Source organism: Gambusia affinis, linkage group LG17 (genome assembly GCF_019740435.1).
Source record: "Gambusia affinis linkage group LG17, SWU_Gaff_1.0, whole genome shotgun sequence".
Taxonomy (NCBI): Eukaryota; Metazoa; Chordata; class Actinopteri; order Cyprinodontiformes; family Poeciliidae; genus Gambusia; species Gambusia affinis.
In genome coordinates, this window is record NC_057884.1 from 17,366,449 (window position 1) to 17,392,473 (window position 26,025).

The 26,025-nt window shown below is 38.4% G+C and overlaps 1 protein-coding gene across 1 annotated transcript in view; it reads left to right on the top strand.

Annotated features, from left to right (window-relative positions):
- The window catches only part of LOC122819546 (poly [ADP-ribose] polymerase tankyrase-1-like), a 75,268-nt gene that overhangs the window by 45,699 nt on the left and 3,544 nt on the right, over positions 1-26,025 (top strand). The window contains exons 7-28 of the mRNA XM_044096341.1: positions 3,771-3,865; positions 5,415-5,481; positions 5,911-6,097; positions 6,254-6,375; positions 6,464-6,555; positions 7,330-7,408; positions 7,800-7,971; positions 8,523-8,602; positions 11,573-11,718; positions 11,816-11,981; positions 13,957-14,176; positions 17,552-17,661; positions 18,538-18,726; positions 19,733-19,813; positions 20,262-20,448; positions 20,830-20,909; positions 21,755-21,875; positions 22,604-22,701; positions 23,270-23,344; positions 23,513-23,618; positions 25,028-25,214; positions 25,313-25,469. Of these exons, the coding sequence (XP_043952276.1) occupies positions 3,771-3,865; positions 5,415-5,481; positions 5,911-6,097; positions 6,254-6,375; positions 6,464-6,555; positions 7,330-7,408; positions 7,800-7,971; positions 8,523-8,602; positions 11,573-11,718; positions 11,816-11,981; positions 13,957-14,176; positions 17,552-17,661; positions 18,538-18,726; positions 19,733-19,813; positions 20,262-20,448; positions 20,830-20,909; positions 21,755-21,875; positions 22,604-22,701; positions 23,270-23,344; positions 23,513-23,618; positions 25,028-25,214; positions 25,313-25,469 (2,817 nt within the window). The remainder of the gene's footprint in view (positions 1-3,770; positions 3,866-5,414; positions 5,482-5,910; positions 6,098-6,253; positions 6,376-6,463; positions 6,556-7,329; positions 7,409-7,799; positions 7,972-8,522; positions 8,603-11,572; positions 11,719-11,815; positions 11,982-13,956; positions 14,177-17,551; positions 17,662-18,537; positions 18,727-19,732; positions 19,814-20,261; positions 20,449-20,829; positions 20,910-21,754; positions 21,876-22,603; positions 22,702-23,269; positions 23,345-23,512; positions 23,619-25,027; positions 25,215-25,312; positions 25,470-26,025) is intronic.

Below are 26,025 nucleotides of genomic sequence, written 5' to 3' on the forward strand. Positions count from 1 at the left end.
TAAAGTTAATAATAATTTTAAGAATTAGTACATTTACCTCTTCATCCATGTGTCGTTCTCTTAATTTATTTTGCGAGGTATGTTGTTAAAGTTTGACTTCTATAGAAATATCCGTCATAAAGCTCTGAATGTTTTGAAAACAAAAATGTTTTGGAAATACATATACTTATATATACAAATATACAAATACTTATTACATATTCGATTAAGGTTGCTGAATTATTTGCTTTTAGAGCATTCTTTGTGTTCTCCTTTTGAATAATGGAAGTGAAAACCAAACAAAAGTTTGCCATAATTTCAGTGTGTCAGGCTGAATACTCACCTGTCACATCCCTCAGGATTTTAACACACGTATCTCTTACGTAAGATGTAATATTTAGAGAAATATTCATTTCAGGCAATTGTGTAAACGGCCTAATCTGATCTTCTGGCGATATTGGTGCTGGCAGAATTTATGTGCTTATGTAAACACAGAGGCAGAAAAAGCTGCTTTTTCTTTTCCTTTTTTTTTTTTTTTTTTTTTTTTTTTTTGCTCACAGCATGGCTTCTGCCCAATTTCTTCTCAAAGCTTTTATTTAGGAAGGAAAAAAAAAAATTATTTTTCTCTTCTGCCATGTCTCATGTTCGGTAATCCCTGCCTGTAGCTTTAAATGACAAACATCTTGGCTTCCTTAATATAAAACAAGATCATTTAAACCAGTTGTGATTTTTATAACGCGGCAGCAGGCTCGATCACGCACACGTATGTAGTGGCTCATACTGGGTTGCCAGATTGAAGAGGCGGAGCTGAAATTACTCAGTCTGACCCTGGCAACCCCAGCATTGTGATGCAACTCAGGGCTCATGCTTTAAGACGGACTAAAATGCAGTTTTTTTTGTCTTTCAATTTACTTCTGTTTATTTATTTTTTTCAAGCTATTTGAAATAAGTGCTAAGGTACAGGCATAGTGAGAGAGACTGATGAGGATGGTGAGTAAGCGCTTACTGTGTCCTGCTTCCAAATGCCGCCGCTGTCACATCCTGTAAATACGTCTCCGCCATCTGTCCCTGCAACATTGCCTCGCTCCTGCTGGCTGCCGCTGTTTCTCGGATGAACTCCTGAGCTGGCAGCAGAGATCGCTGAACATGATTTATTTTCCCACTGCTTTTTCTCTGAAGCTCGTTGGGCATTAAGAGTTGTCCAGAGTTGGAAAAGATGCCGGGAAAGCTCAGCAAATTGGAATGTGATGTAACAGCTTTTTTTTTTTTTCTCCCAAACTGTTCCAAGTCAAAATATTTGAAACTCGTAAATACTATAGATTTATTACTTAGTCATGTTTTTTATTGCAGGTTTCTGTTCATTTTTCTGTAAGCTGAAAGCTACTGAAAGCCAAAATTTGAATGTTACATAAGACCAGTTAGAGGATTTTTAATTCAGAAGTGTTACATTGCAGCTGGCCATTAATAACTCATGCACAAGGAGAGCAGCCATACAAGGCTGCTGCTAAGGCAAGATTTGCAGTATCGAACATATGCATGGAAAGTTAGGTGGAAGGAAAATGTGTATTTTAAAAAGGTGGAAAGCCAAAAGGGATAACTGCAATATTGAGGGCATTTTGAGTCAAAAAGCATTGAAGAATTTAGGAAAGATTCATAGTGACACTCCTGAACCAGTGGCAATGTCAGAAGTTTCCCACATGATCTGAAAAGATACTGATTTAGATTGTGGCTTGTTGCTGCAAAATACTCTTTATATATGCATTTATATATATATATATAAAGCCAAATTTATCGTTTTATTTGGAAATTGAAGCACAGTTCAGTTCAACTAGGAAGAAGAGGGAGAGACACAGAATCCTAACGGCTCGAGGTCCAAGGTGAGGTTTCTGTTGCTAGAGATGATTGGGTTGATCCGCTGTTTTATCATTTCCAAAGTCAGTAAAGAGGGCTGCAATTAAATCTTTGCTCTGCATGCCATTGAAATGTATAAAATGAGATTTTGTACCAAATACCTTAAATTAACAAACTATCCAGTAGTATTAATATTTCTATGATTCACCAGTAAAACTGATTAAAAACTGATTTAATGTGAGTGCAGGAAGCTATGAAATTATAACCCTGATTAAATATCTGTGGGAGATGAACCTTTGAACTTTTCTGAAGGCATGCACCTGAGTCCAGTGGATTATTTACTCCAAAGTCAGCCGCTTCAGTTCACAGCTTCACAGATTGTGGTTGACTGATGTTGTGATCCGTGCAACTGTGTTTTCATGGTCCCAACTGATTCCTTGATGGAGGCAGATGTGGAACAAAAACAGGCAAAGGGGGCCTGATGAGACTGCACTGAGATTTAGATGGGCTTATGTTCCTTTAAATCTAAAAAGTAAATGGCAAACAAGCTAGGACATTGTGCTAGCATTGTGATATCTAAATTTGAATAAATGTGTCGTCTTGTTATGGCGCCATACAGAGTTGTTTTGCCACGCTCAGTGTGAGTAAATCAACAAACATGTTAATTCAGATTTCACACGCTGCATTATCTCCACCAAGGAGGGCATATGCTGCTCTCCATTTATTTAATTATCAGCAGGAAAACTCTAAAAGTAGACACATTGACGTGTTCCCATCGATTTGGCTGGCTGAACATTTTCAAGCATATTTATGTTTTATGTCAATCTTGATTCAAATCTATATAAAATCTATCAAGAAATTGTTCTGTCATTATTTGAGGAAGAAAGCCTAAAGTAGTTTGGTCATATTTGATCCGGGTATTTTATGACACTGCGGTTTCTATGTTTATGATTCCTAATAACTGTTTTTGTGTTTTCTCATAACAGCATACCACAGTGATAGGAATCTATTTTGTCTTTGCAACAAATGTAAAATTAAACAACACAAAATAACCTCAATTAGAGTTATCTGTATGAAAGTCAATGAATGCTTTTATGTCTTTGCAACATTGAAACTACGTGGTTTTGGGTTAAACTACTTAACATTCTAAGTATTTCAATAATGATCATCCATATTAAGAAAGTCTATTGATATTTTCCTGTTTAATTGCAAAGCCATTGTAAACAGAAATTAAAAGTTCCAACACTCTCAGACTAACTTTAAAAGTAAGACATGAAATCTCAGAATCCTTCAGTTTTCTTTTCTGGAACTGTAAAAGGCCCTGTTGAAGTTTAAGGAAATATTTTCCTCATAATGTCACTAGGCATAAATCACTTGGCTGATTTGCTACCCAAATGCATAAAAGAGGTGTATGTTTAAGCTTCTACATGGATCTCCCATAAACAGATTCTGTTTCTTTTATTAATTTAATATTTCCCACTACCTGCTGGTGTTTCAGATTTAAACCAAGTCCTATTCACAGTTGGTTCTTTAGTTCATCCTGTTCTGCAAAAAGCTGAGACTTGGTGGCAGTTTGACTGGAACCTTCCCACTGCTGTAGGTTTTCCCTTCAGGCAGGGTGTTGCTCCTGCTTTGAGGATGGCGGGCCTTTGCAGGGAGCAAATGAAGGAAATGCAGCATATGGAGCTGAAAGTATTTTGTCTGTCTTATCTTAATGTTTTGAGAGGTTCGGCCTCTCATTTACTTTTATAGGAAATTATTCTCAGACTAACGGGCTGCAGATAGGGTTGGGATAAAGACCTGTTCACTCTTGCAGAAGCTCACTTACTCTAAATTAGCATTTTATCAGCGCACTCTGTAGAACAAACCTATTGGCTGACATTTATTCTCCATTTTCTGCTGTTTTCCTGTCCTCTCTGTCTCTGTCTCTGTCTCTCCAGTCCACACCTCTCCACCTGGCAGCAGGATACAACAGGGTGAGGATAGTCCAGTTGTTACTGCAGCATGGAGCCGACGTCCACGCCAAGGACAAGGGGTATGTATGACACAAGCTGTTTAAATCCAGTTGAGGGTAAAGACAGAAAACATCCCTAGAGATGTTCTCAACAGTTGTGCAAAAACGCTTTTCTTTGTGTTTTTAAGAATCAAAACATCTTATGTGAGAATAAATTTGTTTTTCAAGCAGCATTTAATACATATGAACTTTAAAGTAACGCCTGTAAAAGATGAAGGGACATTTATCATTCACCAGGTAACCTCTAAAGTTTCTCTAATATCTAAAGAGTTCAAGATTTTTATTTTCTTAGCCATCATTCTACCTCACATAAACTATATTGCCGTAAGTATTAGGTTCAATCGTAAAAAAATTACTTTCTACTAAATGTTCCACCAACAACCGTTAGTGCTGATATAACAAAGTGGAAGTCACTGAGAACAAACGAAGGTCAGACACAAAGTGCTGGGCCATGACGAAGTGAGGTCTCCACGTTGGTGGGCTACAAACCTCCAAACTTCATGTGGCCTTCTCTTTATTTTAACTGTAGAGAGCTTTATAGGATTGGTTTTCATGGCGCCTAAGCATTACATCAGCTAGTACAAAGCAAAGGGTTGGATGCAGTGGTGTAAAGCATACCGCCGATGATCAAGAGCATTGGAGATGTGTTCTCGGGCGTAATGAGTCATGCCTTTCTGACATTTTAATGAACAAGTCTGGATTTGGCAGTTGCTAGGACTACAGCACTTGTCTGACTGTAATATGTTTAGTTGCATTGCTTGGTGTAGAGGGGATTATGGATTGGGTCTGAACTTAGAAAGGAATTCTTAATGCTTCAGCAAATGAACAAGTTCATTCTCCCAACTTTGTGGGAACAGTTTGGAGATAGTCACTTCCTGTCCAACCGACTGAAACAATGCACAATGCAGGGCAGCAAAGTAGTTTAGTGTAGAAAACCTTGACTTTAGAATGCCTCAAAATGTCAAGCCAGACCTTCTCATCCAGTGTCATCAGTGTCTGACCTCACAAATACTGTTAAGGCAGAATGGGTCAGAATTACACATAAACATATTTAAGTCCCAGAAGAATTTATTACCTTCTGAATTTAGAATAAGGTGTCACTCATATACAAGTGATTCTATGATTAATCACTTGGAGACAAGCAAATATTTTTTTTTTTTTCTAAATAGTGTTCATTTAGCATTTTGGCTGTCGTAGATTTCAGGTTCTTTTTCTAAAGCCTCACTTCCTGTTGTACCTGAGTGAAGAGCAGACATTCCTCAATTCTTTCTAAAAAGCAAATCACTGATACAGATGCTATAATTCCTAGGAACAAATTCCACTTTAAAGGGTGTTTTGTTTGCGGAGCATGGTAGTGGTTTGGTACTTGGTGATCACTAATTCTGGCATTTTTTCCATTTCTAATCGACCGACTACCACCCCTACTCGATTTCCCAAAGCATTTTTAATTTCAACAACTGCTGGAAAGAATGCCAGCATTCCTTTAGTTTCAGCATTACTACATATCTGGGAAATGTTTTTCAAACTAAAGAGACACATTATTAAAGACGACTGTGTTTGATCCTTCCAGTGGACTGGTGCCTCTGCACAACGCCTGCTCTTACGGACACTACGAAGTTACTGAGCTGCTGCTAAAGGTACAAGTAAACACACAAACAGGCTATTTTTAAAGGTATTTTTTAAATAAGAAAACAAACATGTTAGGGCTTAAAATCCAATAACATAGCATTCCTTTAGTGAATTTGAAGCACATGAAGATAAAATTGTTCCACTTGAGGAATTTTGGGTAAAATATATTTACAGACAAATGTGTTTTTTTCTTAAATTCAGAATGTAAATATATTTGTTTTACATATTTGCCTTAATTGCTGCTCTGATTATGATGTTTTTTTCAGCAAATGACTGAAATTAATCGACTATTAAATTAGTTGATGATCATTTCAGTGATTGATTAATCAAGTTAATCATTTCAATCCTAGCCTAAACAGATAATTTCAGCTCCAAAGGATCCAATTGCTTTTTTTACATTTTTATTTATATTGTGTCATTTTTCACTATATGTTCAGCATGGAGCTTGCGTGAACGCCATGGATCTGTGGCAGTTTACGCCTCTGCATGAAGCGGCTTCCAAAAACCGGGTGGAGGTCTGCTCTCTCCTGCTGAGCCACGGCGCTGACCCCACCCTGCTGAACTGCCACAGCAAAAGCTCTGTGGACATGGCCCCCACTCCTGAGCTGAAGGAGAGACTCACATGTGAGCATGGCTGAATGTGACGCTGGTGAAACGAGTTTTTTTGTTTAACTAGGATTAACATTGAAAAAACTCATGTTGGAGTTCTCAAATATTTACTAAAACTGACAACCTTTTTTTAAGCATATTTATAGTTACTTGTTCTCTTTGTTCTTTCAGATGAGTTTAAGGGCCATTCTCTGCTTCAAGCAGCTCGAGAAGCAGACATGACCAAAGCCAAGAAGACCCTCGCTCTGGAGATCATCAACTTCAAGCACCCTCACACACACGAAACGGCGCTGGTGAGTTTCACACTTGTGCTGGTCACATGCTTACACACTGAAGGCACCTGATTTGTCTAACAATCTCTTGTGTGTGTGTTTTTGTTAGCATTGTGCAGTGGCGTCTCCACACCCCAAACGGAAACAGGTCACTGAGCTGCTGCTGAGGAAAGGTGCCAACGTTAATGAGAAGAACAAGGAGTGAGTGCTCTTTTCAGCTTTTTCTACCGTTCATAAACGCCAAGAGGTTATTTCAGATGCTGATTTATTTCAGAGGTGAAGATGACAAGTTGCTTTTCTGACTCGAATAATCAAAGGAGAGTTTGTTCCCGAGTGTATGCAAGGAATTAATCAGGAAAGTGTGATGCCGGTCCAAGATTAATTTTGGTACCAAGACTATAAGCTAGGTCTGAATTTAGCCATAAAAGTTGTTTTGACTGTTTCTGTTTTTTACAAGGATGTATCATTTCAGGCTGGGTTGAAAATGGTGGTCTAGTTTCTAGGTGTGAAGCTTTCAATACCACATAACCTCTCAAGTTTAGCCCTTTTTTTAAGGATTTACCAAAGACAACCCCTCCTCGCCCTGTTGCTGCAAGCACAATTCTTTAAAAAATGTTTCCTCAAATAGAACTGGGTTGTTAAATAATGGATAGGAAAGTAAGCTTTGCTGTTTATAGATAAAACGCTGTAACAATTGGCACGTCTGCTTCGAATTTATGGCTTTGAAAATCCATATTTAAATGTCTGGATTTCAGTTTAGCTTGTTTTTTCTTTGCAAACAGTGATTACACATACTTTGAGCATTTACTCTGGAGTGATTAAGCAAAAGTAAAGAAACAACGAATACATAAAGCAAGGCAGCCCACCATGAGGCTTCACTCAACAGAGATATTTTATCTGTATTTAAATCTGTGAAATGTTTCTGGGAGGCGAACAGTTGGTGTTAAACTTGCCATATCTGCTCTCTGGTTCTAGTTTCATGACGCCTCTTCATGTAGCAGCGGAGCGGGCTCATAATGACATTATGGAGGTGCTCCAGAAACATGGAGCAAAGGTAAACGAGTCATTTTAAATGTATTTTTCATATTTGTTTTTTGATTTAGCTACTAATTCAATATTATAAGTTTGACAAATTGAAAAAGTTACATTTTACTCATCTTAAATATCTTCTTAGATCAAACATCATGTTTTTGCAATATAATTTCTTTAATCATCATTCTCCCACCTCTGTGATTTACTGATAGCAGGTTACTCGGGTTCTGGGCTTTTAAAATCTAATTTACCCAGAAATCATTTTCCAGCACACATGCAGATCTTTTTTTTTTTTTTTTTTTGCCAAAATGGATATAAAATCATTAACGATGGGAACATTTCAGTGAGTTTTAAGTACATAAAGTGCAGCAGCTCCTTGGAGAGTCCTAACAGCGAGATGTTTGTGTGCTCAGGTAAACGCCTTGGACACGCTGGGCCAGACGGCGTTGCACCGCGCGGCGCTTGCAGGCCACCTACAGACCTGCAGGCTGTTGTTAGGATACGGGGCGGACGCCACGCTGGTGTCCCTGCAGGGCTTTACCGCCGCTCAGATGGGAAACGAAGCCGTGCAGCAAATTCTCAATGGTATGTTGCGCTTTGTGTGGGTGGGCAGCGGGGGAATAGAGGGCTGGTGGGGTGGCAGGATAAGCACATGTGTAGGTCGTGCTGGGGTTTGGTTGCTAAGCATCAGCTGCAGATTGGAGGATTATCCGGGAATTGTTCTGAAAGGTCGATATTGATATTTTCGCTGTGAAAGAGCAGGGAGGTAAGCAGGCTTTGAGTGAGCCGACTAGGGATTGAAGAGACTCAACATTACAAGTTCTCACAGGATTTTCTGAGTAAAATGTTCTTTTTTTAATGAATGAATTACATCAAAATGTATGTGTTCTCATCTAAACCCCTCATGTTTTTACATTACTTTATGAGCATTAAAGGAAAAAGGCAATTTATCCTCTAAAGCGGATCATCACCCATGTATAAATTGTTTCACTCATATCTCTGTATTCAAATACCTTCCTAAAACAGAGTTTGAGGTTATTTTTTTGTTTTATGGGGGGTTTTTTCCTACTGATGTTTGTCCAAAGCATATTCAGGCTCTGCCGCCTCCATTGATCTTCTGGCTCGCTTCTCTGCAGAGAACGTCCCGGTCAGAAACTCTGATGTGGACTACAGACTTCTGGAAGCTGCCAAAGCTGGAGACCTGGATACCGTCAAGGTAGTTTATTTATTTTGTAACGCATTTCTGTTAAATGATGGATGATTTTTTAGCTTTTCACTGGAGGATTACTGAGTCTAACTTCTGAAATTAAGTAAACATTTTCCTCAAAAGCATAAAGGGATAAATAGATATGGTACGTAAGACATAACGTTCATAAAAAGGGAAATATAAATACACATCTTGACTCAGCATAATCAAAGTTAGCAGCTATAACAGAGCTATAAATTGCTCTGTCTCTCACATTGTTGTTGAGGAATTATAGTCATTTACAGCATTTGGTTGAATCTACTGAAGTTTGCAGACATTTGTTTTTGCACACTTAAGGTGTTAAATAATAATTAAAAACTCTTAAAGGTTTTCTAAAGAAGATGCTTACTGAAACCTGCATGTTTCTGCTAAAATGTAACATAAATTTTATCCTGCACCTTTGTCTCAGTATTTCTTTTAACGTTTTATAACTTCAGCAGTGTTGCTAATATTTGTTATTTATTGTATTGTTCTTAATATGCGTTCTTCTTCCCTCTGTAAATAAAAATGTGTTCTTAATAACATGTATAAATAAAGGTTAAGTGTTGTAGATTTGCTCTTGTGTTTAGGCCCATTTTCCTGTTTATGTCCCAGTCAGATCGGCTCAGACAGCTGGCTTCACATTTCAGTTTATAATTTTGTGCTTTAATATACGGAAAAGTTATTTGGTGACATGATAAATGCAAGATGTTAAGGCTAGCGAGTCTGAAAAAATTGGCTGTACTGTAAGTTGTTTATGATTTTCTGCAGGGCAGCTCTTCAGTTTTACTTCTGTTGTCGACATTGTTAATTTTGGGGCAAGTTTTCTACTGCCATGATTCTAGAACCGTTCCAAACAAGAAACACTTTTCCAATTTCTTACTAACATGTTAACTCAATCCTGCAAAAAATTCAAGCAATGGAAAGTTTTTGTAGCTTCTCTGAGCGTCACAGTGTGTGTGTGTGTGTTTTTTGATTTGTTTTCTTTTCTGGATTGATGTATTTGTTTTACGTCAAGCACATCCATATTATTCAGTTTTAGACTCATCTGTGCAAAGAACACCATTCCAGAAGTTTACATCCATCTGGCTTTTATGCTTTTCTTAAAGAGTAAAGCTTTCCTCCTTGTCCATCTAAAAGAAGTCAAACCAATGTGGTCTCTTTCTGGCTGTACAGATACACTCTTTCATAGCAGGAACCTGGTGGAGCTTGATCCAGGATCGTTCAGGGTTCTTGGCCATTTCTTTTAGCATCTTGCTGTCTTCATCTGCCAGATTTGGAAATGTTTTAAATGTCCTCTATAAATCTCTCACAAGCTGCTCCTATCTTCTTTCTGCAGGCTCCTGACATCGCTTTCAGTCTCATTATTGTGTTCGTTCAATAATGAGACTGAGTAATGATGTTCTAATCATGTACACCTGCTGTGATACTCTTGTGTGTGCCCAGCTGTAAACAGTTTGATATAGACTGGTTATGAACCTTTGGTTGCAGTAGAGCCAGTGATTTTTCTTTTTTAAATAAACATGCCCTGACCTTTACAGCTGCTCCTTCTGCTCTGTTAAATGTCATCTGATTATTGTTCAATCTGAGTTGAAAGACTTGTTTATTTTTGCCCTTTTTGATTTTAAGAATAATAAAACCTTCATTCTCATGATTGAATGAACCATGCAGCAGTTTATGTTTTTTTCCAGTAATAATTAACAAATACCAGTGAAAGGTAACAGTCACTACAGGGAGACAGAAGACTGATGCCTGGCTTGTTTCCATGTTCGTTTTTTAGACAATAGTTGTTAAATGGGTCAAAAGAGGCTCTGAGCCCGGAACGGAAGATGATTTGACAGATTAGCAGAGGAGGAGATGAGCTCTGCTCTATTATTTATGCTTTGGCTTGGTTTTTTTTTTGTCACCCACTGTATATTTTTCTGAGCTCAGATGCAGAAAAAATATAATCCTGTGTTTATGTTTATGAAGCTGCTGTTAATGCTTTCAGAAATGATTAGCCTGTTCAAGGACACTTGTTCAGAGACATTTAGACTAGATACATACAAGTGGGATGTAACCCAGCCAAGACTACTGTTGGCTTGGAAAAGTATGAATTTGAGTTAAATATCTTCCAGGTCTAGATTAATATGTAACATGAAAGTAGAACATTTTAGTTTTTAATTTTTATTTGTTTTTTATCTAAAGGCTAAATTTATTCATTCAGTTCATTTGTATTTACAAAGCAACTTGCACAGATAAAAAAATCACTACATTGAAATATTAATGACATAAATAAATATCTTGCCGCCATTTCATCTGCTCTTCTGTCTGTCTAAAATCTGTCTCTTCGTCTTTTCATCTTTAAATGTATCCAGCAAGCTAAACTGATGTTTAAGCCACTGTTAAGGGCGTGCTGTGGTGGCGTAGGGGATAGCGCAACCCAGATTTGGAGGCCTTTAGTCCTTGACGCGGCCGTCGCGGGTTCGATTCCCAGACCTGGCCGACATTTGCCGCATGTCTTCCCTCTTTCATTCCCCCCTTCTTGTCAGCCTACTGTCACAAAAAGACCCCCTGGTGGGGAGGAAAAAAAACAAAACACTTTTAAACAAAGCTTGACTACTGTAACAAATATTTGCCATCCTGGTAAACCTTTTCTTTAATACTTTAAATTTATTTCAAAATGAATTTTCTCTTGAAAACTTTGACGTAAAATGTTATTTCATGTCATAGATATGGGATCCTGCTGTATTTTACTCTATTCAGTAACAATCGGAACGTTGATATCAACTTATGCTGTTTACCTGACAGTTTTTAGGATCAACACTCGAAACCTGTTGTAATCTTTTAAGTTTAAGTTCAAAATGTTTCCCTGAAACAAAGAACTGTGTTATTGCATTCATTTTTTAAGCATTTGTGTTCTTTCAATTCAGTGTGCATGTTGATTTTATTGATTCTTTACTCCCTCTTGTTTCTCTGCAGTCGCTGTGCACAGCTCAGAATGTGAACTGTAGGGATCTAGAGGGACGGCACTCCACTCCTCTCCACTTCGCTGCCGGCTACAACAGAGTGTCAGTGGTGGAGTACCTGCTGCACCACGGGGCTGACGTGCATGCTAAGGATAAAGGGTGTGTGAATATATGAGAAACATTCCATTTATTTATTGTTTTTGCATACAGAGTTTTAGCAAAGAAAGTTTTATTTTTGACACTGTCCCCCTTATAGCGGCCTGGTTCCTCTTCACAACGCCTGTTCCTACGGTCACTACGAGGTGGCTGAGCTGCTTGTCCGGCACGGCGCCTCAGTCAATGTGGCCGACTTGTGGAAGTTCACGCCGCTTCACGAAGCTGCAGCAAAGGGCAAATACGAGATCTGCAAGCTGCTGTTAAAGGTTGGACTCAGAACTCCTCGTCCATCAAAAATAATTCAGATCTTTTAACGGCGGTTTGTTGTGCTGGCCGTTTAAATCTTAGATTGCATTCAAACTTGTCTTTGGAGACTAAATCAAAGTGACTTTGAAGCACAAGCACACTTACTGAAATTCAACAACATCTCCTGCCTTGTATTGATAAAACAATCAATTATTCATTGTTCAGTATTAGTGGAATGTTTGCCAGCGAAATCACTAAATAAGTCATTTTCTTGACCAGACTGCAGACCAATTAAATCAGACTAAAAGTAACTCTTAATTGGAATAACTGCTTCCTTTTCCCCTGACACGTCCACACAAGTCGACACAGCGAGAGTCTAGTGAGAGCTGCTGTCAAAGCTGTGTAAAAACTCCTTTTTACTAACACTCTTAATCACATCTGATGATGTTTTATTCAGCTTATTAAACTCAATGTTGCACGTTAAACTGTTTTCTGGTTGAACTAGTGAAACACTCTCTTTGATTTCAAATAAGAGGCATTCATTTTTGAAATTACCTTGTTGAAATGCTGCTCTTTCACAGTTGCTTTAGGATATTTATTATGCAGAAGCTGCCAAGTCTATATAGTCATTTAAAAAATGTAAGTTGGCTTTAAATTCACTAATCACAAGTCTTAAGTTTGGTCTGTCACCAGATGCTAATATAGCTTTGGCAGCTACCTACCTGTCACCAGATGACTGGATGACACCCCAACCATCCCATATATTTATAGTTTTTTTCTGTCTTTAATTTTATTTTAGTTGCTGTTAAAGAGGTTATAAAAAAATTTAAATTTGTCTTGAACTTGAATCTTGAATCTGTCTTGAACCTGTATTTACCCTGATAAAGCATCATGAATCAGGCTAAACTAAAGATCAGTCTGTGTTGTTGGATGGACGCGCTTGATGTTTTCTGAAAAACATAATATGTTTTTGCTGTCAGACTGAATCAAGTACAGATTTTTACATTTTCTACATGTAAATTTCAGTATTTAGGATTCAAATTAGGGGAATTAGGCATACCTTCAACTACTAAATAGTGATAAAGGACTTTCAATACAATCCTTGGTTTGTATGGAATCGGCTTCGTAAAACAGCTGATATGTGGTAATTTTGCAAATGTGGTCAACAAGAAGTTGTTCCCTTTTACTCAATTTTTTTCTTCCTAGTTGGTCATCCTTCGTTTTGTTTTACCCTGTTCTCTATTTGCATGATACTTCCACCACCTTGCTTGACAGTTTGTTCAGTGTTTCTAGCTTTGAAAGCCTCACCTTGACTCCTACAAACATACTTACAGTTCAGTGAAGCTTAAAAGATGCTGGTTTTGCTATTTGGGATGCCTGACAAGCATCAGGTCTTTCATTTAGTCACAATTGCTAAAATCCAAAAATATTTCATCTTTTCTTTGTCATTTTCTTTCTTTTCTTTGCTGGTTTTTTTTTCCTGGACAGATGATAAATTATTTTGTCAGAATGAAATCATAAAGTAGGGAATAAAACTCCCACTAGATTTTAGGATCCAAACAGCTTTAGAACCAGCAGTGGGGTAATGGACAGTTCCAGGACACCGGTGGACACCCAGTGGAGTGGTCCCACAACATCCAGTCCTAATGAGGACATTTTAAATTGTCCAATTACGTGACAAGTAAAAACTGTAACCTAGGAGAACGCTGAGCGATGAGAGTGTCTGCTTTGTCTTCTTCCCTTGTGGTTTCTGCTTCACTGAGCATCTCGTCCTCACATCTTTGCTTTTTATCATCATTTCTCCGTCTCACAAACTCCTTGAGGACTGTCCAATGTCTTCATCTTACTCATCAAATGTCATCCTCTTATTCTTATTGGCATCAGGGCTCTGGCATTTGAACTGGCTTTGTGTTTTCTTCTATAATGAATAATTCTGGAGCATTTTCCAACTTGTGTTAGCTGATTTTTAATTTTTTTTTGTTTCCCCACCGTTAGCACGGCGCAGATCCTACAAAAAAGAACCGAGACGGGAACACGCCCCTGGACCTGGTGAAGGACGGCGACACAGACATCCAGGACCTGCTGCGGGGAGACGCCGCGCTGCTGGACGCTGCGAAGAAAGGCTGCCTGGCTCGGGTGCAGAAGCTGTGCAGCCCGGACAACATCAACTGTCGGGACACGCAGGGACGCAACTCGACGCCGCTGCACCTGGCAGGTAGTGTGTTCTCAAAAGCACACACACACTCGTATCCCTTTTAGTGGGTGAAAATACAATGTTCCAGTCGAATGAGCATCACAAAGGTTTCCAATACACTGTAGATCAGAAAGGCCCGTTAATCCTGAGATATTCAGATTTGGTCTTATTGGTAAAATTAGGTTACAAATGATATATATGAATATATATGGAACATTATTGCCTTTTGAAGAGATGGATTGCAAAATAATAAGCATAAAATTAAGCATTTTGTATAAAAAAAAAAAATACTTCACAATGATAGTTCTCCAAATTGTCAATATTATCAAAGCTACGTGTTATGCACATTAATTTGAGAAATGTTTACATAAATCAGGGATTTTCACTATGGAATAGCTTTTATAAATATTCATCAGGCAGACTGCAGTGCTGAACAAGGCATGCAGTTGCAGTCAGAAGTTTACATAAACATCAGAATTAAAATAATTTCTGTGTTTTTTTTAATGATTCATAATATTTCTTGGTGGTGTGATGTTGCTTATGTAACAAACGTTGGCAGTGAATTTTAAGAACTGGAAACAGATTTGAATATATTCTGCTGTTTTTAGTCCTCAAGGTAAAATTATTTACACACATGCGCACACAATATTGGTGCAGAAATATAATTTTAACAGGCTTTTTCTGTTTAAAATGACTACTACTACTTTTTTTCTGTTGAAACACCCAGTTTATCTCCAAGTTTCAAACATATTATTGTTGAAATTCAACAATACTGTCCACTTATTGCAGTGTATCAATAGCAGCCTAACAACATGATGCTGCCAACACCAATTGCAACATCTTGCAATGTGTGTTGGCTCCATAAATGATTTATTTTTTATATACAAACATAATGCAGTCAAATTGCTTTAAATTTATTATTTTGCCTTTTAATTACGGTTTGTATTTTTAAGGATTTTGGCATTAATTATTCCATTTTGTGCAATGCTCCAGCATTACGGGCAGCAAAATAGTTCCATAGCCTTCTACTGCCACCACCGTCTTCTTGAATTTAAAATTCTCACGTCGATTCCAATTTGTTGTTTCATCTGAATGTAGAAGATTTCTGCAGAAGGTGTTTGGTTTGTCCAGTGAAGCTTCAACATGCTTCAACATCCAACCAAAGAGAAAGTCTAAAAGGGCTAAAAGGGCTGAGAATGCTGCAGCATGTAAATGGAAATGTAGGAAACCTCGTCTTAGACTGCAGCCAGGAATGTGTTTCCTTTAACACGTCAGAAAGTGAAAGTTGGTGTATTTTTGATGCCAATCACTCCCTCAGTCTCCTCCAGTTTGTCTGTCAAAGCCGCCCTTTGTTTTCCGGCGCTGCGTCTTGCCAACAGTGAGGAAGTAAACACAACCACGCAACTGCAGCCTTCAGGATGAAGTCATCCTACTGGCCAGCAGGCTCAGTTATGTAATTACATCTAGATCAGTGTTTTACCAGAACTCCTCTATCTTTAGGACTTGACACTCATGTTTTTATGTAGTGGTATAAATTTTCTTGCAGTAAAAATGAGGCTAAAAGAGGAGAATTCACCTATTTGTCTGAGCAGCATAAGAAAGCTAATGTTCTTTTAGTTTCTGATTGCTGATAACATTCAGACACAGCTGCATGAGGGCATCTTGTACAATTTCTCAAATATTAGCTACAAATGTAAGTATTTATTTAAAATCATGCCCCAATTAGCCAAATGTTTAAAGATTTATAGTTCTGTTGTGCTCACAGATAAGGCGAGGCGACCTCAAATAGTCTCACCAGCCAGAAATAATGTTATTTTGGCCCCGAGGCTCAACAAGCCCCATTGTTATTTATATATTCAGCATCTGTAATCATCGTGTCATCAGTTAGAGCGATAACAAATCTGTTTGTTCCACCAAAGACACCTCTCAGACTCCAACAGGCACGAGCAATGGCTTAATGAGATTCATACCTAAGTGAACATCCATCTGTACAAACGAGAGAAGGCTTTTGTTTCTAATAGAAATTATAGACGTATAAAATCAGAAAGGGTTTGTTTGGCCTTTAACTGGCTTTATTGCTCTTTTTGTCAGCATTAAGTGGCTTTTAGCACCAAACTCTGGCATAAAAATCTGTGCTGTAAACGGATTGGATGTAAACACCAACGAACAGCATGAATAGAAAAAACCCTTTTGCAAAAATAAGCTGCAGTTTGTTTTCTTCTTCTTTGTTTTTATTTTTATGATTTTCTATAGAGCTCCTCAAAATGATCATCTAATTTAATTTTTTTGTGTTTTTTGTGAGAAGAAGTTATATTTTAGATAAATGTTTTGCTTACAGTTTTTTGTCTAAGCCAATTTTCATTTCTGATGTTTGTAAAGCACTAAGAATTTTAGATAACTTTGGAGTCTCTTTAAAAAATATTAGTTTTAAAGTCATTTCCTGAACAAATAGTATTGTGTGTGTGATACATTTTAACAGTTTGCAACAAACATAAACAACAATAAGATGAATTTAGTAAAAAAAAGAAAAAAAAGGAAATTTAGTAAAAAAAAAATAAATAACTGATATATCTTTAGTTTGCCTTTAAATCAAAACCATTCACATCATGAAGTAACCAAGTTTTTTTTACTTATTATTAATTTAAAATTTTCAGTAAAATCCAAAGATTTTGTTTAAGATTCTTCAAAACCTTTTTTCTCTTTATTTTTAAGATTTCCACCTAATTGTTTTTTCTGTCAACATATGAGATTTTAACTGTTTAATAATCTCAGAATACCTTACAGTTAGTACCTAAACTGGCAAATTTAGGTTTTAGATGTAGACCTGGAGTACATCGCCAAAGAAATATCATCAAAATATCTCCTGAATCATGCAAAAAGCTGATCAGCCATTGTAAGGATTTTATTGCTATAATTGTAACAGAGATTATAGCTTCAATTGCTAAGAAAAATATTAACAAATGTAGACATGTTAATTTTTTAAATTTTTTTATTTCAATGTAAATCCAGTTTACTTTTAAATTCCACCTGAAATGCTTCCCCGGACTTCATTCAAACCTTTAAGAGTTTTTCTTCGCTCAGGAAAATCTTCCACAGAGCATCAAATCAGACTTACTAGTTGGTCAAGCTGAAAATCTGACCAATTCAAAATCTAAGCATTTGGTGCATCCATAGTTTCTGCAATCATTCATTCATTCATCCAGTAGACTGGAACACTCTTAAACACTGGTACACTTTCTGCCTCAATGCACTTTCCTGTAAAGGAAAAAAAAAAAAAAAACATTAAATGTTCTGTTACCTTTTCAGTTCATACAGATGGATATTTGATCCAGCTTCCTCATCTCTAACGTCACAGTGTTGCTTCTTCTCTCTTCTCTGCTGTTTGCTGATTTCCAGCTGGCTACAACAACCTGGAGGTGGCCGAGTATCTGCTGGAGCACGGAGCCGACGTGAACGCTCAGGATAAAGGAGGGTTGATTCCTTTACACAACGCGGCTTCATACGGGGTGAGATGCTTCACCTAGCATTTATATGAGATTAGGGATAAAAGTTATTGATTCGTTCTCCCTGATCATTCTACAAACTACCCTAATCAGCTCATCTATTTGAGCTGCTCAAACCTGAAGGTCAATATTAACATCTTGAACTTTGACCTATGATTTAAGACTTAGCAACAAATTAGCTTTATACGTTGTGAAATTTGCTTTAATGCTGTAGACCTTAAATTTAAATCAACTTTATTTTACTGCAGTCCTTGTAAAAGCAACAAAGTTTATTACTTCAATTGAAGTATGTTCATTGGGTTGAATTATAAACAAAACTTTGATGTGTAAGATTTCCTCCTTGTCACAATTATTCACTACATTTTTGGTCTTTAACATAAAATGGTGTAATGTGATAACTATAACAACAAATCTGGTTATTTCTTCTTTGATTGCCCCCCTGTATGAATCGGTGCTATTATGTGTAGATTCTCTAGAAAAGTTGTGTGATTTAGTCATTTTTTTTTCTCCTTCATCTGGAATCCCACGAGGTTTTGCAGCGGAACAGTTCTCTTTAGTCAGCATGGCGCCACTAAAAAACTTATGAAGCACATGTTTGCATGAAAGCTTTATGAGCTCTGCGTTGTAGAACACAAACGTAAACACACTAGGGCATCCCCCACTGTTCCTCATAAACACGTTACAGTGTGTTTGATGCTGAGGAAGGAAATCGAGGACAAACAACAGAGGGAAGCCATGGAGTGAAACAAGAATCCTTTTTTTTTGTTATTTTTGTTCAGCATAACATCAGATAGTTACCATACCACTCTGATCCTTTTTTGTTTTTTCGTCTGTCTCGATCCCCGCTCTCTTCTCGTCCCTCTTCACTTCTCCTTGTAGCACGTGGACATCGCCGCCCTGCTCATCAAGTACAACACGTGTGTGAACGCCACCGACAAGTGGGCTTTCACGCCCCTCCACGAAGCGGCGCAGAAAGGCCGCACCCAGCTCTGTGCCCTGCTGCTGGCCCACGGAGCCGATCCCACCACCAAGAACCAGGAGGGACAGACGCCGCTGGACCTGGCCACGGTAACAACAGGCCGTCCAAACTTTCCCTGTATGAAAATAAAACCGTCTCCAAGTGATTATAGCTCATTATTTTTACCATTGGAGCACCAGGTGAACAACATGTAAGAGTAACGATTGTACTTCTTCACTAATGATGCTCCCTACCTTGACTCCATGTTTGATTTGAGAATCCACAGCTCGTCTTGGACAGAAACCTTTTGCTGCCGTGGGCAAGAGGTGTTCCCTAATTACAGCACTTTGTAAAAACATTCATACCCCTTTAGCAGCAAAATGTTTTATTGGGATTTTATGAATCAGCCCAGGAGGCGACAACCTGCAGCTCCGGAGCCACATGTGGTTCTTTGGGTCCCTCCATCATTTTTAGGAGTTTTTCCCGCAAATTCCTGTTCAACAACAAACTTTTAAAAGTAACTAGCTTCAGACTAAGTTACCCAGTTTTCTTTATTTTTCGTATTTATAGAAAAATACTTGTTCTGGTAATTGTGGATTTATTTTGTTTGAAAATCTTAGTTTAGCTTTTTTTTCTTAAAGCATTTTATGTAGTACATATTTAGAAAACTGATTTTTGCGACTCTAGGCGAGCTTTATTTTGTAGCTCCGGGGACAAAAGTGGCTTTTGAATGGAGAAAGTTGCTGATCTCTGAGCTAGATCTACAAGATGTAGATGCGAAGCAAAAGTAGGTTATTGATACAAGTTTGTAAATATTTATTTTATTATTATTTAAAAGTCTGAAAGTGGTGGCTTAGACTTGTAGTTTTCCGCCTCTCTATCTGAATTAATCGGTTCTCTATAATATCTTCAAAGCTCATTCACATTGTTTTATCTCTGTTTTAAAGTTCTCCAATAAAATACATAGAAACCTGCAGTTTAAACATGAACTCAGTTTTTTTTTTTTTTTTTTAAAGAACTGTATCTACTTTATTTGACTTGCATAAAAAACAAAGATGGAATCTAACTCTTTATAAGTTACCAAGTCATCACACTTTCCCTTTCTTGCTGCTGCAGGCGGATGACATTAGAGCGCTGCTGATTGACGCCATGCCACCGGACGCCCTGCCGAGCTGTTTGAAACCGCAGGCCACTGTGGTGAGTTCCCATCAGCGGTGTTTAAGTGAAGGCTTCTGAACACACATAAAGCAGACAGTTAGATCTCAGCATGTGCAGCCATCTTTAGGAGGCGCACTTTGAGCTAAAGCACCAAAAAAAAAGAAAAGAAAAAAAAGAAGCAGAAGAGTCAGCTCCAGCGTAATATCTGAAAGGATTTCAGACTCGAGCTTGAACTCTACAGACAGTTTAATTGGGAGTGAAAGATGCAAACTAAAACTAATCGGACGTGTGAAACGCACAGAAGCGAGAGAGATGAAAGCAGCGGAGCCGTCAGTCAAACTGGCAGCTCAGCAGCAGGACATGAAAGCTGCACAAACTTCAGCCGGAGTGTCAAACTGGTTGATGTATGTGAGCGCTCTGTGAAGTTTCTCTGTTGGCTTCAGCTTCCAGTTTCAACAAAACAATCAAATCTCCCTTTCTCACGCAGGTGAGCGCAGGAGTGGTGAGTTCAGGTGCAGCAGCTGGCGTGGTCATCTCGCCGTCTCCGTCTCCATCCTGCCTGTCGGCGGCGAGCAGCATCGACAACCTGACCGCGCCTCTTGGTGACATCGCCGCAGCCGGGGCAACGGGCGTCGCTGACGGAGCTTCGGGGTCCGACAGGAAGGAGGGCGAATGTACGCCAACGGTTTTAGTTTCAAAAGTCTTGGTTGTGTTGTTTTTACTTATTTGACCAACCGATGTTCATTTAAGAATTAAACAGACTAAATACTAACACAGACAGTGTCCAAACTGTCAAATTCTGACTCTGTTTGATATAAAAACAGAAAAATTAATTAATTATGACTTTTTTCCCCTTTTTTTATCAACTTAGTAATAAACTAAACACGTAGTAAATCTGTAAATCATTGCATATTGAAAACATATAAAGGGTCAAGCTTATTTTTTGGGTAAAAATCCAGTAAAAGTTTTTGGAAAATGATGTTAAATGATGTTTTAGGCTGTTTTCAAACGAGTAACGGCCTCTGGTGAACCTACTGACGTCTCTGTCTGTGCAGCTCTGCTCGACATGACCATCAACCAGTTCTTGAAGAGTCTGGGACTGGAACACCTCCGAGACATCTTCCAGAGAGAGCAGGTACCCTAGAAAAAACCCTCATTCAACTCATTCAATTCTGGAACTTCATTTGTGTTTTGCTTCCATTTTACGTTGCGCATATTTGTTATTAATTACAGGCACTGACTCTTTCCTCCGGGATTAAAAAAAAACATTTTAAATCCCACAAACCTGAAGACAGTGGTTATCTTGTAACCTTTTATTCTGGGGCTATAAACATTTTAATGAGTCTTCTTTACTACGGTTTGTTTTTGTGGGCACGCATCTGCAAACCTCCTGGCATTCCCATCTGCCTCATCTGTAATTTGTTTTTAGTCCTAATTAGAAAATTCGAGCTAGCTAAGACGGGCAGAGAGACGGGAAGGAGACAGATGGAGAAAAACGAACAGGAGGAGAGGAAGACGACCGTTTTTCCACAGGAAGAAAAGACCGGGCCGAGTGCCAGAGTAGATTCCCCACAACCGCCGTTCAGGAAGCGCTGATTTATTCCCGTTATCAGCGAGGAGCCATATCTCCCATCTGATCTTCGTGAACAAATTTGCGGAGCAGGAAGAAAAAGCCGCCATAATTTATTTGCATATCAGTTCTGTGATTACTGCCAACCATTGGGTGACCTTTTCGTCATTCCTCCTTCCCATTTCATGAATATTTCAGCCCTATTTCCTCCAATATGTCACGAATCTCTCTTGCTGTCGTTATTAATGAGTGCTGCTTCGTTACGATCGGTTTAAAATGATGCGCATGCATGTATTTGTCAAATGTACAGCTACTGTGGGTATGGTAGATCCATCACAGTGTGTTATTTTCCAGTTTGTGTTCTCTCGGTAATATAAATCTGACGAGGCGTGTCGTTTGTCTCCGGGCAGATTTCGCTGGATGTTCTTGCAGACATGGGCCACGAGGAGCTGAAGGAGATCGGCATAAACGCTTACGGCCACAGACACAAACTCATTAAGGGCATCGAGCGACTGCTGGGCGGCCAGCAGGGTCAGGAAAATACACCAACACACACGCCCACGCACACACACACACACACACACACACACCCCTATTGCTTAATTACTGCTTATATAATCTCATGTTCCTGATAAATGTTGGAAGAGTGATAGATTGCAGCATCATCTGAATCTTTAAGTCTCAGCTTATGTTTTTTATAAAGTTTTTTAGACACTTTTGTGTTTTTCTGTGTTGAAGCCATAAAGGTGGAATACATTTTTCAACAAATTTTATTCCCAGTTTGGTGGTAAAAAAAAAAGGAAAAAAAATAAATATCCACTCTTCAATCCATCCATCAAACTTGATAACATTTTAGAATTACGTCTAAACAAAAGAGATTCCTTTTAATTAACTCGCCTTGGTTCTGTTTCCATTCTGGCCTGTTTAGATTTTACACAGCATGATGCTGCCACCACCGTATGACATTGTTTTAGATGGGATCTTGGTGTAGTTTATACTGAACATGACATTTTTAGGTATAATAATGATGAACAGAAGGATGCTGCTGCTGCAAATGGGATGATTTTAGTCTGGATATTTTTTTTGTGTGGCTTTTCTTTGCCCTCACATTAGCTTTTTTAGATCTTAAGCTAAAAGACGAACGAAGCGTTTGATTCTTAAGAGTGCAACAGAATACTGCATGTAATTTCTAATTGTATGCTCAGATTTTTTTCCTTTTGCACCATTTGAGTTCTGAGTTTTCTAATCTGTGTGTTCAGGTGGAAACCCATACCTGACGTTCCACTGCTCCAGCCAGGGCACGGTGCTGATCGACCTGGCGCCGGACGACAAGGAGTTCCAATCTGTGGAAGAGGAAGTAAGCACGTCCTCACGTTTCACTTCACCATCCGCCTGTTCCCATTTCAAGGATGAATATGTGTTTAGTTTCTCCTCGGAAAACACTTGAGTGAGTAGGCGGGACACAAAAAAACAGCGTCGCAGCCACTCCGAGTATCAGTGACTGAATTACTGCGGTGATGGAGAAGAAGTGATTGAAGGAGACAGCAGATATCTGTGTAAACGGGCCTAAATTAATGAGAAGCGACAGATGTTAACTGGAATTTCACAGGTAATTTTTGACGTAAGATGACTTGACTCCAGTTTGTGATTCGCTCATTACGGCTCCGTTTCCATCGCTACTTTCCATACTTTTGTAAGTCTGCGCAGCTCAGTTCTTGCATTCCTGCTGAGGCTTCACCTTTGCTGCTGAATTCCTCTAAATTTCCCTCGGGTCCCATTCAGGTATTTGGTTTAATGAGTTACTGCTCCACATCCGCAGTAAATATATGGATTCTGCAGCAGCTGAGATAGCAGATAAGCAGCACTTTTCCCGCCTGCTTTGTTCTTGTTTTTAATGCGCCGCCGCTTGTTGATGTCGCCCTCAGCTGCAGAGCACGATCAGAGAACACCGCGACGGAGGCAACGCTGGCGGAGTCTTCAGCCGGTACAACATCATTAAGGTGCAGACTGGAAACGCTCTCACACTCAGCCTGCACTCGCACATAAAGACACGTACTATCACTTTTTTTAACCAGGCTACTGCTTAAAGATTAAGATTTAGTCAAATCCTTAAACTTCTGCACAAACTTTCTGCCAACTTTCCCCGCTGACTTTCTTCCTCTCTGCAGATTCAGAAGGTTGTGAACAAGAAGCTGCGTGAGAGATACGCACACAGGCAGAAGGAAATCGCTGACGAGAATCACAACCACCATAATGAGCGAATGCTGTTTCATGGTAAAAAAATAAATGAGATGAAAATAATGTTGATGTATTTAATTAAAACTTTAAAAAAATCAAATCAAATCTAAATGTTACCTAGTTTTAGATTTTTGATTGAAATAAATGCACATATTTTGTTATCTAGATCATTTAAATCTGTTATCAAGTTTTTAATAATTAAATTAAAAAATATAAATAAAATCAAAAATTTTTTAGAAACATGAAAAATTATGTATAATTTTATCTCAAACAATGAATTTCTTTGTTTATCCGTTTATAAAAGAAATGATTTATTTTATTTTTGTTAAATTTATCCATCGGTTCAAGTTATACTGTAAACTTTTGTATAGAAAACATATCTTTGCTTTATAAAAACTATTTAATTTAAATAGTATCACACAGCATATTATTGCTAATAATTTATACAATAATGAATTTATAAAAAAAATTTTCAATTAAAAACTCAAAATAAATGTAGATGTATTTAGATCTTCAGCTGTCAATTTGTTTGGTCAAAATTGACAGTTATGTGCCAAAGTTAGGATTTCCCTGTGGCTCAATTATTTGTTTATATTTATTTAAGTGAAGTAAATTTAGCAGTGCCAGTTTTTGGCCAGGTGTTTTTTTTTGTACTGGTTATTTTCACTCTAAGGTAATGTGAAGGTAGGCAGTGGTTACTATACACTTCAAGGTTCTAAAATATTTATTTTTCTGATTTGATCCAGAAAGCAAAAAAAAACCAAAAAACTATGACCATAAAACAAGTTAAACCTCAGAATTTGTCCCAAGCTACAAACTTTTCACTATTTGAGAGAAAGAGCAACAAAATGAGGCAGAATTTTCCCACCCATATTGGAGATTCCCTGGAGTTTGTAGTAACTTTCTGCTAGTTGACGGATACAAAACGCAGCTTGGCAAAAAGGTTCAGCCATTCGTGCTCCGGAAGATCAACTTTGTACTCCCACGTTTTCTTTCTTCCAGCGTGACTGGAAGCTTGATTGGATCTCGTTTATCATCCTTCCCCTTTCAACCACACGGCTTGATGGGGACGGCGCCCTCAGGACCGCACCGCAGCGTAGTGTAGTTCTTTTAAGGCGGCGCACTGCAGAGCTGCAAATCCCAGGAAATAATCTGGCTTCTGTGATGCCTGAAATGGCCTGTCTGGCTCCAGTAATCTTAGATCCTTCTCAGATTGTAGATTTCCCAGGAAAAACATCCCGTGATGCTCCCCGCCTTTCAAACTTTGTGAATCAGAGGCGATCCTTCACATCTTTTACTGAGGCATTCAGAGCAACTTGTGTTTAAGTTTCTGACTAAAGCAGAAAATGAGGTTTAAACAGATTTTTTATTTTTTTTTTAAATGTCCATAAGGAGATAAATCGAGAGGATGAACTGATTCAACAATGAGTTTCTCACTTCCCCAGGTTCTCCCTTCATCAACGCGATCATCCATAAGGGTTTTGACGAGCGACACGCCTACATCGGCGGCATGTTTGGGGCGGGGATCTACTTTGCAGAGAACTCCTCTAAAAGCAACCAGTACGTCTACGGGATCGGCGGGGGGACGGGGTGTCCCACTCACAAAGACCGCTCCTGCTACGTGTGCCACAGGTCAGCCACTCCTCAGGACTTCAACTCTTAATCGGTGAACTGAAGATTGAAGCACACTGGGTGGGGAATTATATGTATTTTTTCCCTTCCGTCTGCAGACAGATGCTGTTCTGCCGGGTGACTCTGGGTAAATCGTTTCTTCAGTTCAGCGCCATGAAGATGGCGCACGCCCCCCCGGGTCACCACTCAGTCATAGGGCGACCCAGCGTCAACGGTCTGGCGTACGCCGAGTACGTCATCTACAGAGGGGAGCAGGTCAGTGCAGCGACTGCATCAGTTTTAAAAATTCAAAACTGAAAAACGATTCAGATTAAATACTTTCTGTTGGATTTTCAGGTATTACGTTGTCTGCACTAGTACTGTGACTAACGATTATGTTAGTAATCAATTATTCCGTTTTGTTTAACCATTTAAGCTTTTCTACATAGTATCAGTAATACATTAAAAGATGTAAATAAACAAATTCTTCATTTCCTTTTTTAACTATAAACATAAACGTTTTAGTGGTTAAAATGCAGTTCAATAGCATCCATTTAGTGAGATGGAACTGGGTGAAGTTAAAACTGCTGTCAATTGAGGAGTTTTGGGTAAATATATTTAAAGACAAAGGTGTTTTTACCTTAAATGCAAAATGTATATTTAGCTTAATTACAACTCTGAATATGATGTTTTTTCCTGAAAATTTTAGCAATTTCTGAATTCACTAATGTATGCTAATATATATCAAGCACCAAATATTTTTATGAATTTTCACTTCTACATCTGGAAACGATTCAGTTTGTGCTGAAATAACACAGCTAAGATCCGCGCT